At 39.5% G+C, this 19,024-nt stretch overlaps 1 protein-coding gene across 2 annotated transcripts in view; it reads left to right on the top strand.

The window, feature by feature from the left end:
* Positions 1-19,024, top strand: part of Parn (poly(A)-specific ribonuclease) — a 148,029-nt gene that overhangs the window by 65,792 nt on the left and 63,213 nt on the right. For both annotated transcript variants that reach the window (XM_026409243.2, XM_026409242.2), the window contains exon 21: positions 1,152-1,226. In XM_026409243.2, coding sequence (XP_026265028.1) covers positions 1,152-1,226 — 75 coding nt within the window. The remainder of the gene's footprint in view (positions 1-1,151; positions 1,227-19,024) is intronic.

Genomic DNA, 19,024 nt, shown 5'->3' with positions numbered 1-19,024 from the left:
TTTCTGTTTGCCAGTAACACAATAGATAGGTGAGTTTTAAATAAAGGAGGTTTGTTTTGGTGTTGGAGTTACAAGGTCAAGGGCCCACATCTGGTGATGGCCTTCTTACTGACAGAATTCTAAAGCATTGTAGGGCGTCACAGGCAAGGGACAGGTGAGTATGTGTGAGTCTTCCTCTGATCATGAAGCCACTGAATTCCTTCATGGGGGCTTCATCCTTAATGGCTGCATCTAATTCTAATCACTTCTCAAAGTCCCCATCTAAACACCAAAGTCAGATTATGTTTCAACCCCTCTCTTCTCTCTCTCTCTCTCTCTCTCTCTCTCTCTCTCTCTCTCTCTTTTTTTTTTTTTTTGTGGTGCTGGGGCTATAATCCTGGACCTGGGATTGCTAGGCAAGCAATCTACTAATATACTAATGAACTATAGGGCCCCCTCCCCCATTTTTTTTTTAAATTTTAGACTGTTTCACATAATTGCTCAGACTGGCCTCAAATTGTGATCCTCTTGTTTCAGCTTCCCAAATCACTGGGATTACACATTTCTACCCTCTTAATAGTGGGGATTAAACTTGAACATGAGTTTAGCGAGTAGGACAACCACAGTATTCAAACCATAGCAATCTCGAGAAAGAAACAGATGTGGTTTTGAACATGGATGATCTATGAGTTCTGTTAGTGATCTTGAGAGGGAAAAAGGTCTCCAACCCTGGACTAAATGATGATGTGTCCTAGGAGTCAATCCAGACGGATCTTTCTTTTCCTTTTAAATTTCTTTTTAAAAGAAATTTCTAAAAGCTGCTTATTTCTCTTAAAATTTTAACAGAAAAACTACTGTAGTGGATTGAAGTTTTAAGCAGGTTAACTCTGTAGTACTGAGATTTTTAAAAACAACCTTTTTAAAATTTATTTTTATTCATTTATTTTTATGTGGGGCTGAGGATCAAACCCAGGTGAACCCAGGGCCTCACATGTGTGAGGCAGGGGCTCTACCACTGAGCTACAACCCCAGCCCCCTGGAATTTTTGATGATAGTTTTTTTTTAAATATAGTTTTAACAACATCTCTCTATAAACATCAGATCTACAAAGTATATCTGAGAGTTCTCTAAATGGTGAAGTTCTCACTTTACTTTCAATTTAATGTTAACAGGTAGCATTCAGATATCCTGGATTGATGACACATCAGCTTTCGTCTCTCTCAGTCAGCCTGAACAAGTGCCCATTGGTGAGTGTTTGGGCATCTGTTTTGTGTATGAAGTAAAGTGTGAGTGCACCCTCAATTGAAAAGCTATTGAGTAAGATGTTGAAAAAATATTTGTCATTCAGCTACGTGTTCAAATAGATTTTAAGCTTCATAATTTAAAAGGTGTGAAAATTTTAAGTGATATTTCTTTATTTAACAAAGTGTTTAATAATCTAAAAGGTGAGAACGTTTTTAAGTGAGATGCCTGTTTCTTTTCTTTAACAAAGAGCTATACATTAAGATTATATAATTTTGATAATATAACTCTTGAGTAATTATGTATGAACACTTCTATGAACATACAAATTTGGATGAGAATATGTTTTTTTGACTATTGACCATCTCATGAACACAGCCTGTGTTGTAGAGGTGAGAAGCATATGCTCTGGAATCACACTGCTTCACCACCTGTAATTGTGTGACCTTGGGCATGTTACTTAACCTTGATAAACTTGTGCTTATCTCTGTGAACTGAGGTCAATAGTATAGTCTTGTTAGAGTCATTATGAGGGTTACATGAGATTATTTGTATAAAGCTTGGCACAGTTTTGAGGCTTTATTATAGTTTTTTGTTTTTTATTTTTATTTATTTATTTTTTATTATTATAGTTTTTAAATAGCAGATTTCACTGTGAGATTTATTTCAGGAACACATGGCACCTGAAGATAGTGTTGGATGCAGGGTATGAATAGTGTTGCTTGTTAAATGTTTTGATTTTTTGCTTAGATGTGTTTCTGTGATTTGTGCCCCCACTATCTTTAGAAAGATGGTTTAGAGAGAACCAGTGCAAAGGGATCAACTTATTAGAAAGCTAAAGATGCCTTCAAATGATGGGCAGATACCCCAAGACGAGGGTTGTAGTGAGCTTCAGTGTGGTTGAAAGAGAACTGAGCTAGGACTCCTGGACCTGAAGCCTGTTCCCATCTCCTCTGCTCAGTGTCTGTGCTCCAGCTCCCTTGCTGGTCACACTCCAGTGACACTGAAGCCATGCAGTAGGGAGGGAAGGAGATGTGTAGGCTTTGGGATCTGACCTGGGGACCAGTTGCTTGTCTGTATGTGTTCTTTTGGAAGTTACGGGAACCCCTAAGCCTTAGGTTCTGTATCTGTAAGTGCCGAGGTGGGTGGGGGGGAGTAGTTCCTTTATAGGATAGGTGTGAGGGTGAAATGAGATCATGATGTTAAGTTCCCGGCAAAGAGCCTGGTACTCCACCTCAGTGCCTGACAAACAGTGGGTGATTATTAGAATATCTGCTTGGCTTTCCTTCTGTGAACAATAAGAAAATACTGTGAGACTGTGAAAATACTTTGGAATCTGTAGGACACTACTTGGTATTTATTTGAAAATCTAAGCATGATTTCTTATTTAGGTGTTGGAATGTCAGGGTTCCTTTTCATTTTCCTGTTATATCATGTTTACTGAATAATGATGACTCCCTTACTTATTATTGGAAAAGTCTTCGAACAGTAGTTTTTAAGCTAAATATTTTATTCAGTGATAACTTATGTCAGGGAGCTACACATCAGAATCATCCAAGCCACCCTAGCACTCTGTTGTGTTTGACTGTTTGCTTGATTGTGTTGCCTCCCTGCAACACAAGAAGGACAGCATAGTGTCCTTCTTGTTCAAGCTGTGACACAAGTAATAAACGTGTTTAAATGTGCAGTGTCAAGAATGGGCCCAGGTGAAATTGGGACCTTTTACCTCTTTTATTACTAGATTAAGAAGTGGATGACTGTTATCTTTTGCTATATTCAGATTGCTATCGAAGTTTAATTTTCTACTACGTCTCTTTTCCTGCACAAAAGACAACTCTTAACAGAGTGCCTGGCAATTTGCACATGCTGGGCCTTTGACCATAGTTTGCTTTGACAGAGATATCTTTTACTCAAGTCCTGGCTTCCTACAGCACAGGGCTGTGCCCTGTTTCCCGCACTTGTTTCAAGTTAAACATCATTTCTTCTGGATGTTTTCTCTGTGCCTTTGTAGGGGTCAGACCCCATTCCCTCTGCTTGCATAGCATTCTTTCTACCTTATTTCATCATTTTTAACAGATGGAGCAGGGACCATGTCCCTTAGAACTCACCATTCTGTTTGCAGTGCTTAAAGCAATTATATCTTGCATTAGTAAGTAAATATGCAATCTTTATTGATACAAATAAGTGATATTTGTGGAATTATGACTTAGAAATGTTTTTTTGCACTCGATGGATCTAATGTCCCTGGTCTTTTGCTGTGATTTTTGAAACTATGCAGATATTTTATTGAAAGTGTGAAATTTGTTTTTCATAGTGATAATTCTGATGATGAGAGGGACCCAGGGTACCTAATATGCTGCAGATCCTATTAATGTTATCTTAAACAAATTACTTACTCATTTCAACGGAAACAGAGGACTATCAGATCAATAATGGAACATTGAAAAAAATCATTAAGTGCCTATTTATATAGCAGTTCATAATGGCTTCTTTGGCTCTGATACAAACTATTTTTTATTTGTATTCAAGGAGTTCCTTTGTAACTGACACCTGTCTTTTTTTCTTGGCATTACTAATTCTAATCAAGACTTCTAAAGCCATTTTCCAACTTCTTGAATATGAAAGGTCTCTTCTTATAGGAAACCTTACTATTGAACTATTTAAAACCCTTCTGTTGAACACCATTTGGTTTGATTCCTGTTGCTTTTTTGTTTGCTGCAGCTGTGGAGATAAAGATTCCTAGCTTTGGGGTGTTCAGATAAATGATGCCCCACACACAAGCCTTGTGCTGAGCTTTCTTCCCCTTTGGCTGATCAGATGGTGCAGTGTGTGGCCAGTGTGGGACTCAGTACACAGAGAAGATCACTGATCCTCACCATTTGAGAATTGCTCTCAAAGTCATCAAGAAATCACCCATAATGGCTGAAAGCTTGTTCATATAGGATTTTTATATTTCTAATGTAGTTTTGTTCAGTGAGAGAAGAGCCCAGTGGTATTTCAAATATCATACCTTCTTATCTTACTCAGTATTTGGACATTGTTTTGAGTGCCCTTTAGAGGACATTACCTCTCCCTATAATTTTTATAGGAATGGTTTGAGAAAAATAAGGCTTTTTGGTTCATTTTGAGATTAGAGCACACTGTGAATACTACATGAAATTTTTAAAAAAACAGAAATAGATAAAGGCTCTTTAGAAGAGGTAGAAATTCAACAGTTATTTTGTAAAGCATGCCCAAATTGAGATAGCTGTGTAAATTCCCAATGTGCTGACTTGGGAGTGCATTGAGGATGATTTGCTGTGGTAGGGGAAGATCTCAGCTTCACATCAGTTCTAAGAATGAGCGTGCTAATATTAAATCATACTTTCAAAAGCACAGCTTTTGATTGTGCCAAACAGATAACTATCAGAGTTGTGGATACAACTCTTTCAAGGTGATCATTCAGCACTGAATTTGTGAAAAGGCTGCTTATAACCTTAAACTTTACCTGTGCATTTACTTATTCTTGTAATGTTTGCAAAATCTGCAGTCTTAAATGTTTTTCATTTGTGTTATTGGTAATTTGTGTTTCGTTTTTCCTGGACTATTCTAGCTAGGGACCAATTTTGTTGATCTTTTCAAAGAGCCAGCTTTGGCTCAGTTTGCTTTGGGCAATTTTGTTGGTTTCTGCTCTTTTGAAGATTTCCTTCTTTTTCTTCCTTTGGGTTTACTTGGCTTTCTTTTTCCAATTTCTTGAGTTAGAGCCATATGTAACTGTTTTCTTTCTTTCTTTCTTCTTTTTTTTTGTTGTTCTTTTTCCTGAATTCTTTCCTGACTTCCTACAAGTTATCCCTAAGTCAGAAAAGTTTAGTGGTTAGCTAATAATTTCTCAGGAGTTGTGCTTAAACAGTGAGACAGCAAGGCTTTTACCATCTGCCAGGTGGGTGAGGAAACATGAAATGTGCAAGCAGTTCACAGATCAGCCCCAGTTTTTCCTTTGGGCCATACCCTGTCTTCTCTGGGTGCACAGAGCCTCACACTCAGACAGTGGTGTGCACATAGCTGAGACTCTTTGTCATTGACCTGACCTTTTTTTTTTTCCATAATGAAAATATTTAAAGCTATAAATTGTCTTCTGAGTGCTGCTTTGGCTGTATCCCACAAATTATATTTGTATTTTCATTATCATTAGGTTAAAAAACGTTTTCTAATTTTCATTTGACCTCTGATAAGTAATCAAATATATGGTTTCATTTCCAAATGATTAGGATGTCCTTGATTTCTTATTGCTACTAATGTATAATTTAATAGTGTTTTGATTAGAAATTGCAGTGATTTCAGCCTTCTTGAGTTTTATAGCCAAGTGTAGCCAAGTTTAAGATATAACTTGCTGAAAATACTTCGGTGTACCAGGAAAGAATGAATTCTCTAGTATGTAGTTTGATCCTACACCTCAATTAGTGTTGTTTCTATATTCTATGTCCTTACTAATTTTTTACTTAACTATTCTATCAAGTTTTGAGATGGAGTGTTAAAATCTCCTGTGATTATATAATTCTCTATTTTCCTTTTAAATTTTGTCAGTTTTCATACAGTATATTTTTAAGCTGTTACCAAGTGCATGCATCCTGTTGTGTTTTATCTTGGTGATGAATTGACCCTTTTATCGTTATGAAATGTCCCTTTGTCTTTGGTAATACTACTAATTTTAAGTGTTCCTTATGAGATATTAATATAATCATTCCATATATTAATTTTTTGTGATTGCCTAATATATCCTTTCTTCACATACTCTCTGACTTTCTGTGTGTTTTTATTGTAAAGTGTATAGTTTAGTCTTCCTTTTTTATCCTTTCTGATAATTCTGATTTGTAATTGTTGTGTTTAGTCTAATTTAATGTCATTATTGATCTAGTTAAACCTGTTTTTTTTTTTTTTTTTTTTCTTGGTGATGCTGGGGATTGAACCTAGGGCCTTGTTCATGCAAGGCAAGCACTCTACCAACTGAGCTATATCCCCAGCCCTAAACCTATTATTTTAAAATCTGTGTTTTGGTTTATTTCCACTTTGTTTTGTTTCTTTGTTTATCCCTCTTCTGTTTCTTTTGTGTTACTTGAATTTTTTTTTTTTAAAAAAATTTGTTTTTAGTTTTCCATTGACTTTTTGGTTTTATCTCTTTACTTTGATTTAGTGGTGATCCTGTAAAAATTTCAGTATCTGTGGCTTTTCACTGTTCATTTATAGTTTATATTGAATCATTTCTCATAGACTCCACCTAGGGCCTGGAGTATGCCCTGGAGTATGCTCAGCATCCTCCACCTTTGGCTTATCCTCTGTGAGTATCCTGTTGGGATTGTCAGAGATTTTAGCAGATATGGAAGTTTTTAGATATTTAGAATTTTTTTTCTGTTCTATATTCTCTTGCTTCTCTTTCAGGGATTCCAATTACCCATATGTAAGAGACCCTTTGTTGTTATCCTAATAGTTCCTGATGCTCTGTTCATTTTTTTTCCTAGCTTCTTTCTGTTGTTTGAATTAGATAATTTCTGTCTCCGAATTCACATACATTTTACTCTGTCATCCTTATTCTGTTTGCTATTAAGCCTACTTAGTAAATTTTTTTGGTAATATTTATTTTATTTTTATAACATTTATTTATTTATTTATTTAATGTGGTGCTGAGAATTGAACCCAGTATCTCACAGGCGCTAGGCAAGTGCTCTACCACTGAGCCACACCCCAGCCTCCATATTTTTTTTTTTATCATATACAAATCCTCCTTGACTTAAAGTGAGATTTAATCCCAATAAGCACATTGTCAATTGAAAATATCACCAAGTTGAAGCTGAAGTGCTAAATATCTCATAAAATCTTTTGAATACTAAAAGTGAAAAGCAGAATGTTATAAGGGTGTGCTTTTATACCCAGAGAGTTAAAAAAAAAAAAAAAACTGTCAAGTTGAACTATTGAATCAGAGACCCGTCCATGTTGAGTTTCTCAGTTCCTTATTTCCATTCAGTTTATTTTTATTCTTTCTCTTTCTTTCTTTTATTCTGAACTCTATGTTCCTTAACCTCCTTAAGCATAGTTAGAATAGGTTGTTTAAAGTCCTTGTCTGGTAATTCCATCATCTGCATCACCTGGGTGTTGGTACTAGTTTGACAACACTTTCCCTGAGAATAGGTTGTGTTTTCCTGAGCTTCATATGTTAGGGAATTTGGTATTGTTTCCTGGACATGGTAAATATTCTCTTGTTGACTCTGGATTTGATTATATGTCTCAGAAGGGTATTGATACTTTTCTTTTAGTTTTACCCATTAACTTATTTAGTCTCAAACTATGAGCTCTTTCACACCTGTGTGTGTGTGGCAGCGGGTGGAGGTGGCTCAGACCTTGGCTCAGACTGCTTTCAATTTGTCACATCCAAGATTAAGAGTCAGCCAGAGACTACTCTGAGGCTGTACACCAAATATGGGTTCCCCTTCCCTGGTTTCCTTTTTTCTAGAATTCCCTTTTTATCCTCTATTGCCTCTGGATACCGTAAGCCTCTTCCTTGTACCAGAAAGAGGGGACTTTAGTCTTAGGTGGCCTCGTGCCCCTTTAACCAGAGTTACCCTCTGGGGCAGTCACACATGCAACCCAGAAAATCCACTCTGAGAGTTTGCTTCCTCCAACTTTTTGATTCCCCTCCAAAACCTTTCAGTTTTTGTTCATGTTCCTGAGTACCCAGATGACATGCTGGCATTTTTCTGGAGCTTATAGTTGTTAACTTATGGGACTTGTTAACTTATGGCACTCCCTTACCTGTGCTTAGGTACTGTTGCCCTTCCAGCATCTGCTCTTTGCTTCACATCTTCCTGCTGTACATCTATACCATGCTTACATGACTTTTTTCTTTAATAATATTTTAAGAAAATCTTAAAACATAAAAAAATGGAATTTATCTCCTTCGACTGATTTAAAGTGACTTAGTTCATTTGATTTCACACATACATCAATACACAGTGTTATTGATGCCTTTGCTTCTATTTGTGGTGTTTTAGTTGGTTAGCATGTCATTGTATTTTTTTCTGTCAAAGAGAAAATACACAGAATATTCAAGAAAGAACCAAATAATGATGTTTTTCCTTGCACGCTCATTTTCCCAGTCCTAAGATGCATGTGGAATTGGCTTACAACAGGCACCTTGAATTATTAATGTAGCAAATGGAAAAATGAGTATAAGTAGGACTTGGCATTTTAGAGTAAAATTTCTATTCAGTAAGCTTATTTTAGAGGGAGGGGGCTGATAATTTACTTTGTGTATTTTAATGACATAGGATTTTTCCCCCTAAAAGCACTGGATCCTGGAAACAAATGTATTTTTTTTCTGTGCAGGCAAGATTTTTACTGGTGGTTTATAAAATAGCTAAAGGAAAAGTATTAGGAAGATAAGAGTGAATGTATGCTTTGTGCAGCTGCCTTCTACACTTTTTGGGGGGAGGGGGCATTAAACCCAGGGATACCCCCAGCCCATTTTATTTTTTATTTTGAGACAGGGTCTCATGAAGTTGCTGAGGCTGGCCTCAAATTTATGATCCTCCTGCCTCAGCCTCCTGAATTGCTGGGATTACAGTTACCACCACACCTGTTTGTGAGTGGTATCCTCTGATTTGAAAACTTGGAAGAACAACTGACTGGATTTTTTCTCTCTAAATTACTAAATCACTTAATTCATCAAAACCACCATGGAAAATTTTCATAACATTTATTAAGATCCTTTTTGTTTTCCTATTCCCCTAGTGTGTTTAATCTGGAGAATTTGGAGTCTTTGCTGTGAAATCTGCATCAGGCAGAGTTAAGAGTATAACAATAACTTGGATTCTGACTAACTAAAATTTTTTAGGGCATTAACTGGTATGAGAATAGAGCTGGAAACTTCCTCACTGCCAGAAAAGGATCCCTAAGTTCTTGACACAATTACCAGTGTTAGGGTGGGCGCAGTGTTGCTCACCTGAAATCCCACTACTTGGGAAGCTGAGGCAGGAGGATTGTGAATTTTATGTTTAGCCTAGGCAATGTAGCAAAACCTCATGTCAGGAAAAAAACAATAATCACCAGCATTCAAGTGGCAGTGAGCTCAGTGTGTCAGGGACATTGTAAGTAGGAGGAGTTGTGCTTGAGAGGCCCTAGATTTCCATGTTCTGTCACATTGTTTCTTATCCACACCACTGGCATATGATGTTTGTTTTAGGGCCTGTTATCTGGATCCAAGAATGTTTACTTTTTGATACACTATCAGAGTATTTCGTAAATCTGTCAAGTTGCACTGTCACTTGTCTAAAAAAAAGCTTTTTGTTTTGCCCTTCTGGTTCCAATTTTAGAAGTAAATCAAATTCATTGTTGACAATGTGAAAAATATTTTAAAGTAGAAGGGAGAAAACAATTCAGCCGTGGTCTCACAACCTAGATACGAATGCTAGTAATATTTTGATTAGTTTTTCCTTTTAGGTGTTTGACTTTTTAGGTCAGTGTATACATCACATTGTCAATGGTTGCATTCTCTTTCATTGTACAGAGAGGCATATCTTATTTACCTGGATCTCTTTTTTGGATGTCCAAGTTATATCCAGATTTTTACTTTAAATTAAAACTTAATGAACGTCAGTCCTTATCTATATCTGATTATTTTCTTAAATTCTGAAAAAGTGAAATCACTAGGTCTATGATAATAATCTTTTATTTTTTTAGTTGTTGATAGACCTTTCTTTATTTATATGTGGTGCTGAGAATCGAATCCAGTGCCTCACACATGCTAGGCAAATGTCTACTGCTGAACAACAGTCCTAGCCCCTATGATAATAATACTAAACAACTAAAAGCAACTAATTTTTCCACAATGATGATTGTTTTGTGGTGCTGGGGATGGAACCGAGGGCCTTTCGCATGCTAAGCATGTTCTGTACCACTGAGAAGCACTCCCACATCCCCCTTTTTATTAATAAGCAAATGATAATTTATTTTTACTCATAGAAAAAGGAACACGGCAAAGGGAAACATCTTGCTTTTAAAACTCTTGGTATAGCTAACAGTCCTTTCTTGTGATTGACTGTAGTTATTTTATGGCATCATTTTTCAAATCCTGAAATTTGTGTGATTAGTTTCTCTGAATTTTCCTCCAATCTATACTCTGAAAAGGTAAATATTGAACATTTTTTATTTGTGATATTCACTGATATTTCACTGTTGAGCGTGTTTGCAACCTGTCTTTTCTTAGGAAAGATGTACTTGTTTATCTTGGAAAGAAGACCAAACATCACTTAGGTAGAGGGTGAATGTCACTTCCTTATGTGTGACAGAAATGCCAACAAATGCTAGATTGGTGTCATATAGTCACTGATGGTGGTGGTAATCTGAGCTCTCAAGCCAGAGTTTCACCTGAACTTCTGTACCCTACATTAGTGTCTCTGGGTGCAATGAGTGTTTTTCAGGTGGTCCGATTGTAAAAACCAAACATGACCTAGAAAACTGTTGAGTAATAAAGGTTTATATTGCATATCCAGCTGGCAGGGATGTCCCTTATCCTTTCTGCATGTGAGTTGTAGTGATATGTATGGGAGCTTCATAGAGCCTCTTTTGCAGATTGTATCAGAGGTCAGGGAGGCAGACACTTCAGTAGTCGGAAAAAGGATGGAGAAAAGACGCTGATATTTTAATATAAAACTTTGAATTTCCCCCCTATAAATTCTTTATTGTTATTATGTAGTTAGTTTAGAGACAAAGAAAACAGAATTTCATAGCATATTGTGTCATTTAAAAAATAAGCTAGTTGGGCCAGGCGCGATGACGCCTAGGAGGCTGAGGCAAGAGGATGGAGAGTTCAAAGCCAGCCTCAGGAACCACGAGATGCTAAGCAACTCAGTGAGACCCTGTCTCAAATAAAATACAAAGTAGACTGGGGATGTGGCTCAGAGGTCAAGTGTCCCTGAGTTCAATCCTCAGTACACCCCCAACCAAATGAGCTAGTTGTAGGATATCACTAATTTTAATTATCTGTTGACCTCCAAAATAAGTTTTTATCACTTTATATTGTGAGCAGGGTCACATTTAGGCATGCATTTTTAAAAGAAATTAAATTATTTATTTATTTTGGTTTGTTATATATGATGGCAGAGTTTAATTCAATTCATATTATGTATAGAGAACACAATTTTTCATGTCTCTGGTTTTACACAAAGTAAATTCACACCGTTCATGTCTTCATACGTGTACTTAGCGTAATGGCGACCATCTCATTCCACCATCTTAAGCATGCCTTTTTTGTAATTATATTTTCACATGGAGTATGAACCTGTTTTTTTTTCTTATACCTTATGGTTTTCATGTTTAGTATTCTTTACAGTGACAACAGAGAAGAGATTAATTAAGAAGGTACTTTTAAAGGTTTTTGAAGGATGGGTTTCACTTGAACCTCCAGGGTTACTCTTTGCATAAATCGTTGCCTCCTCTTGAAGGACTGGGGAGCTGAATGTAGGTGGGGAAAGGAGATGCAGGAGTCTTCTTCAGGTACCAGACAGAGGACTAGTGTATCCCCAGGCGCCCAGTTCGGTGATGGACAGCAAAAGGGCCAGCACAGGCTGATGGAAGTGCAGAAGAGGGGAGCAAGGAAAGCTTCCTGGAGTCAGTGAAGCCTGTGCTCAGGAATGAGCTGGAGGTGGCCTTGGTGAGGGGTTGGCCCCTGTGCCCTTTGTGTGGCCCAAGCAGAGGATGGGTATGGGGGAGTGATAGGAGGGAGAGTTAGAAGATGGAAACATAGATTTTGTGTGTTAAAAATAGAAGTGAGCTGGGCTTGTGGTGCACACCTGTAATTCTAGCTCCAGAGGAGGCTGAGGCAGGAGGATTTCAAGTTCAAGGCCAAACCCAGCAACTTTGAAGACCCTGTCTCAAAATAAAAATAACAAATGGACTAGGATGTAGCTCAATGGTAGAGCAGTTGCCTACCATGAAAGAAGCCCTGGGTTTAGTCCTCAGAGCTACATGAAAAGAAAAAAGGAAAACAAAAACAAAAACAAAAAAACTCTAAGAAGAGTTTCCGAGTATGAAGTACCAAATTGATCAACAGGGAGCTGCCCTCATAGAGCTCGGTCACTGTCAGAGGTGGCATCCTGATGGCACTCTTTTCCATGTGTGTAGGTTGCACTGTAACAGTGAAAAATAACTGCACTAGGTGGACATATTCAAACTGATCCTGTTTATTTTTAAATGTCTGAAAGGTTGGTCTTTGTGTTTACTCTGGTTCATAGCCTTCTCTAATCGAATTTATCTGGGAACCTGCCACATCTATAAATGCTACATAGAGTAATAAATGGGCCATGGCTTCCAAGAATTGGTGACAGTGCACTTCAGTTCCTAATTTAGAGAGTACATGAAAACCATGCCTTGACAAACAAGATTGCAAAAAAGGAAACCCTGCTAGATGGAGTCATCTTTGACACAGTTAAATGCTGTTTATGCAGACGGTGCTGGAGCAAGTTAAAGGCAGGGGATGAATGGCCCAAAGAATAAGTGGAAGAGTACAGAGAGCGATGCTCCTGGGTTCAGAGGAGGGGATGCCCGAGCTAAAGCATGGCAACTAATGTTAACATGTCCCACCAGAGTCATTGCCACTTGAAATGGGGACCATGCCTCAAACTTTATTTGCATCCTTGGTCTGTGGGACAGTGCTGGGCAGGGAGTTGAGGAAGGCTTTGAGGAGAAGCCTTGATTTGCTGCTGGTAAAAGGGTCAGCTCTGGATTAGCAGAGAGAAAAGAGAAGGGGACACCACCATGGCAGAGGGGGGCATGACAGTGGATATTTATGATCATGTTTTTCAAACTGTGTGTCATACTTCCTCAGTGGGTCATGAGAAATCATCTAAGAGAGTGATGACCAGCATTTAAAAAGGAAGAAGTTAGAAAATGTCAGTCTTCCCGGTAACCAAGGTAGATTTGGTGTTTTTAATTTTTTTTAGTTGTGGATGGACACAGTACCTCTATTCTATTTGTTTATTTGAAGGTGGAGCTGAGGATCGAGCCCGGTGCCTCATGCATGCTAGGCAAATGCTCTACTACTGAGCCTCAACCCCAACCCCAAAGAGTTGTTTTTTTAATGTGACATTTTTTTCAGTGTTCAGTCTACACATACAGATTACATGTGTGTACTGGGTTGTAATAAAAACGCATCTGGTTGTGGGTCGTGGTCAAAAATGTTTGAACTCAGGTAGTTTAGGAGACAAGTGAAGACTTCATTAATGAATGAACTTTTTCATTTGTGTAAGACACAGTGACAGTTGTTAGTGGTAGGGAGAGGAAGCAAAAGTCACTGGTAAAGGGCTCACTCCTTGGTGCTTCTTAGCTGCAGACTAGTCAGGATTCATGCAGACACAGCTGGGGGAATTGCTCATTCCTTCATCCTTACGTCCCCATGTGCAGGAGATGTCGGTGCTTCTCACCGAGAGAAACATTGCCATGGAAGTATCTGGCCCCTCTCCATTCCTCCTTGCCTGGTGTTCCCCAAAGGAGGAGGATGGCATAGTCAGGGAGTCTCACACCCAAGGGCCTTTTGATCAGTGGGTGGGGCTACTACTGCCTTGAAGAGAAAAGACCCAGAAACCAGCTGTTGGGGTCTCCTGTGAGCTCCCACTGATGGGTCTCATGGGGTGGGTTCCTGTAGTGGGTGGCAGAAGATATAGGAGGAAGCCCCACTGGGACTTTAGGCTGGAGTATTTCATCACCAAGATCTACCATGGAGTTTTGTACTTTGGAGGGATATAAAAGGCACTGCTGAGCGCTCAGGAGTTGGTCCCATCTGTTCCTTAGCTTGCTAGAGCCATAAGAAAGGAGGATATAGTTCAGGTCTGGGGGCCCAACTACAATATCATCTTCTCTTATGGCTCTAGCAACTCGCAGCAACTTGAGGGGCTAAAGCAGGAGGATTGCAAGTTCAAAGCTCCTCAGTGGTAGCGGGGGCTGGAACTGTGGCTCAGTGGTAAAGTGACCCTGGGTTCAATTTCTGGTACTAAAAGTAATAAAATAATCAAAAGTAAAATTTCATATACATTAAAGAGAGCACACAAGCACAAGTGAGCATGATGCTCCTGGATGCTGATCAGTCTGGGGGGATTGAGTTGAAAGGGCAGGATTCCAGTTCTGGGTTGCTACCTGCCCTAAATTTGAACTCTGTATGTGAGCAGCAAAGAACCTTTTGCATACCCAGGGCATGGCTTCAATGACATGGTAAGGACTTCTCTTCACAGGACGAAGAGCACAGGATGGCTGAGAGGTGGGGAGTGGCCATTGTGGAGTGGACGACTAAGTCCACTGTGCTACATCCCCAGCCCTTTTTATTTTGTGACAGGGTCTCACTAAGTTGCTGAGGCTGGCTTTAAACTTGTGATCCTCCTGCCTCAGCCTCCTGAGTTGCTGGGATTACAGGCATGTGCCACTGTGCTTGTCTGAAACTACTTTTTTTAGTTTGCCTCCTTCTGGGTTCTAAAACCTGAAATGCTTTTTAACTCCAGATGTGACTTTAGATGCCCTAATTGCATTTCACCAACCAGAAGATGGTGCTGTTGTTCTGACAACCAATCCACTTTTCCAAGTTCAAGGAAAACTTGTCCCTTAAATGTTTAATCATGCTCAGTAATGTGGACTGATTAGCAACAGCTTCAACAGCATAGCCCTCCTCTGCATGGCCGCAGACAGGCAGCATGGCACATAGGATGCAACCTTTGGAGCCTGGAGCCAGAGAAGCCTGGTCTGGAGGCCTTGGTTTAGTTTTCTCCCAGTACCACCTTTGCACTGGGGTAAAGTGACACTTTGGTACCTTTTGACCAAAAGGTTAAAAACTGCTTGCCAAAATGATTTTTAGATGTCTTTTCTACGGCTTCCTGCAGCTGGATTGCCGCTTTAATCAATCTGTTATCAATGCAGTCAGGAGTCTGTCTTGGAGCCTCTCAGGTCCCAGTTCCTTGGGGAATCTAGCAGCTTTCTGTTGTAGAGGTTCTCTTTGGAGTGAGTTCAGAAGTAATACAAGATGCATGCCACGGACAGGAATGTTTGCTGGAAGCCGAGGCTGGACAGGGGTTTATTCTGAGGCTCCGTCAGGGAAACTAGTTGGGGCCTGGTGTGAAGAGGGCAGCCAGCCCTCATTATTCACATATTCTGCCCTCGTGGATTCGCTGTCTTGCTAAGCTTTCTTTGTAACTTCAAACACAGTGCTCAGAGTGCTTTCATGGTCCCTCTCAGACAGGCAGAGCGGGAGACTTGAGCTGCCTAAGGCACTCCTTCCCAGCTGAAGCCAATCCAGTCCATGAGCTGCCTGTGAGTTTCAGCTCTCAGACTGTGAGCAAGTGTCCTTTCCCTATCTAATTAGTGCCATGCTTTTTGAATTTTTATGCTTCTTGGTGATTTTGCTATTTAAGATGGTCCCAAAATATAGCGTTTAAATGCGAGAAGGCTGTGACCTGCCTCACAGAGAAAATGCATTAGATGAGCTCCGCTCCAGCGGGAGTTGGTGCTGTTGGCCTCGAGTGCAGGGTTAGTAAGCCAGCGTTAGATAGTAAATGAGGTGTCTTTAGACAGGGACAACATGAAACAAGGTTACATATTGAGCAGTTGATAGAAATGTGACCAGGGGCTCATAGGAACCTCACTGACTCTGTTTTTCCCCAGGGACAGTGGTTCCATGAGCACAGTGCAGCATTCAGGGAGACAAGGATCGTGACTAAGAGACTGGTCTATGAGTTGTTTTCCACCTTCATTTCTCCTCCAGGATATGCAGCAGCCTAAAGTGCTTAGGGCAAAGGAATTCTGGGCTGCCTGCTTCCTATCTGTTTTTAAAGAGACACCTCTGGCAGGACTGTAGGAGTCATTCTTGTTTTTGACCCATAGGATCAATGCTGCAAAAAATGGACTTCCTGCAGCCTCTCCTGGCCCAGCAGGTTACTTAGCCCGGCATAGAACATAGCTCCAAGAGCAGGTTCATTAGGCAAATGGAGGCTCAGGGTGCAACTGTTGAGTTTGACTTTAATTGAAAATGGTGCTATTTCTTTTCTTTCTAATAGTGCCAGGGATTTGACCCAGGGCCTCAGGCTTGCTAGGCAAGTATTCTACTCCGAGCCATACCCCAGCCCTATTTCTTCTTTTCCTTGGTACCTTTTTCTGCAGTTGCATCCTCTTCTTGAGTGTTTCTGCCTTCACTTTTGTTTTGGGTAATGAGCTTTGAGAAAATCTGGATGTGTAGTTTTCTTATCAGTCTGTTCATTTCAGCTGCTTTCTTTGTACCTTGGCCCCTTTAGAAAGGAAGTGACTTAAGATGGGAGAATAAGTGAAAAGCAGTGGACGATTCATTTAATTCTTTTGACAGCACTAGGAAAAAGTAACATGTAGCAAATTTGGTTCAAATCAAAATGAGAACGCTCATTGTCCTTATGTAGTCTTCCTTTTCACCTCTGTACCTGTGACAATCAGTACCATCTTTTCCTGGTGGAGTCTATAATTAAACAAAGTGTTGCTTTGAGGTCTGTTGAGCTGATCCAAGCCTTGGATTCACTGAGTGGCTCTGCCCTGTCATCAGCAGGCAGGTGGGTGATCTGAAGAAAGGGTGACATGAACATGATGGACAGCCAAGTGGGACCTTCCTATGTCCCAGCAGAGAGCACACAGCTACATGCCACTGCCTTCACTCATCGGTCTGGCAACTGCTTCTGCAGTCACTGCTGGTTTGCTGCACTGGCTTTTATTTGAGTGGAATTTGTACACCTTACCTCTATCTGAAAACCAGTGGTGCCCCACCTTCCAGTCTCAGGAGATTTGCCCCTTTTTTGATTGTCTCATCAAGTGGAACCTTACTGCATTTAGTGTTGGAAACTGACAAGTCTCGAACAGCTTCAGATCCGGCCTGAGTCTTCCAGACATCTTTATCTTTCAGGCAGATGGGGCACCTTTCTTCTCCTGGTGAACAGCCTTTATCCACACTTCCTTGTCTGTAGAGGTTGCATTTAGTGAGACTGGCTCAAGAGATCTTCACATAGAAATTCTGTCGTGAGATGATCAGTGAGTATTCTGGATAACTTCAGATGAGCAGTAACAAATGCTTCACTGAACACCCGCCTTCGCGTTCTGATTAGCAGCAGTAATTTCTATCATTGACTTAAAATTGGTCGATGTTTAAATCCGTCTCCTTTCTCATGAAACTAGATCCCCCTTTTTCCCTTTTCATGTGCCATATCGCTAAGGTGCTTAAAGGAGAGCTGCATTTTGATATACAGATGAAGAAAGAGTCTGCTTTTATGTGTGGGCTAGTGTTATGATGTCTAGAAATAGAAAAATTGGATGAGGAAAGATACACATAAGACCCAGAACAGGATCTAGGTGGTACCTGGGGCTGTGTTTTGTTGTTAACCCTTTGGAGAAATTTTTAAGAGCAGGTACATAACTTAGTTTTAATATTGCTTCAGAGCCATTTAACAAATACTGTTTGGGAAATTTTGTATCTATCTATCTATCTATCTATCTATATATATATATATATACAGAGAGAGAGAGAGAGAGAGAGGTGTGTATAAAAATATATCAGTACAGTATTTTAAGTACATTTAAAGAGTTTTCCCCTAACATTTCGTTGGATTCCCAATTTGACTTAAGGGAATTGTTCCCCCTTGTCCTTCCCTCTGTTAAGTGCTTGCAAGCATTTGAAAAGTGACTACACTGAGCTTGATCTCCATGTTCTTATCTTGATTTATCTTGTAATGTTGCAGTTTAGCAGCAGCAATGAACAGCTGCCCCTAGGAGTGAAGATCTTTTTCATAATTCATGTTTGCACAAGAAAGTGTACCTGGTAATGAATCTTGATTATCTGAACTGCCAGTGATGGACCAAGGGTGTGATAACACAAGCTGGTTCGGCGTCAGGCCTCTGCTCTTTGAAGGTATACTGATAAAGAAGAGCAAAAGGATTCATAACTAGATGTTAGCCCTGGAAAAGCAAGAGTTTGTATAATGTTTAAATATGCTTAGGCTAAGAAAATGAGAAATCTAATTCTACTTACCACTTCTAATCAATGACATGTTGTTCCAGGACCTCTCTGCACGCCCAGTGACTGCGTCTTTTGTCTCCCTAATCTCTGAGTCTCTCCTGAGAAGTGCACAGGGACAAGCAGATTGTTTTCCTCATGCCTGTGCTGTCTTTGCTTTCAAAACGTGCTCTCCTTCCATGTTCTGTATAAATGTGTAGCGTTTCCTGCATCAGATCTCTCCATACGTGCAGTATTAATTTTAGGTCAGTGGGAGGATGGGCTTCTCTGACTGTGCAGAGAAATGGGGCAGAAAGTGAAGATTGTTCTGATTTGTACACAGTCCCTACCCTCGGTTCTGATGCTGTTGCACTATGTTAGAGAATGTGGTTAAGATAGTTGGTGGTATTTGTTGAGTCTTGCTTTATGACTTAGTTTTTGTAAAAATTCCAAAAGTGCTTGAAAGTGTTATCTTCCAATTGTAAAGATAGAGCTCTATACTTCCAACAGATCAGACTTATTCATGCAGTTCCAGTTTTCTATATATTTACTAATTACTTTGTTTGATCTGTAAGTTTGTAATCTGGGTATATATTTTTAACTCTTACTATAGTTGAGAAATCATTGGTTTTTTCCCTTGGAATTCTGACAGTGTTTGTTTTGCATAGTTTAATGCTATTGTTCTATTTAGTGGTTTGTTTTACACACACACACACACATACACACACACACATATACATTTTATTTTTGTCTCATCTGACTTAATCGTATCAGCACTGTCCTGTTTTGGTT

The sequence above is a fragment of the Urocitellus parryii genome, chromosome 9, assembly GCF_045843805.1.
Source record: "Urocitellus parryii isolate mUroPar1 chromosome 9, mUroPar1.hap1, whole genome shotgun sequence".
Lineage (NCBI taxonomy): Eukaryota > Metazoa > Chordata > Mammalia > Rodentia > Sciuridae > Urocitellus > Urocitellus parryii.
The sequence above is the reverse complement of the archived record's forward strand: the minus strand, read 5'-3'. Positions and strand labels throughout refer to the sequence as shown.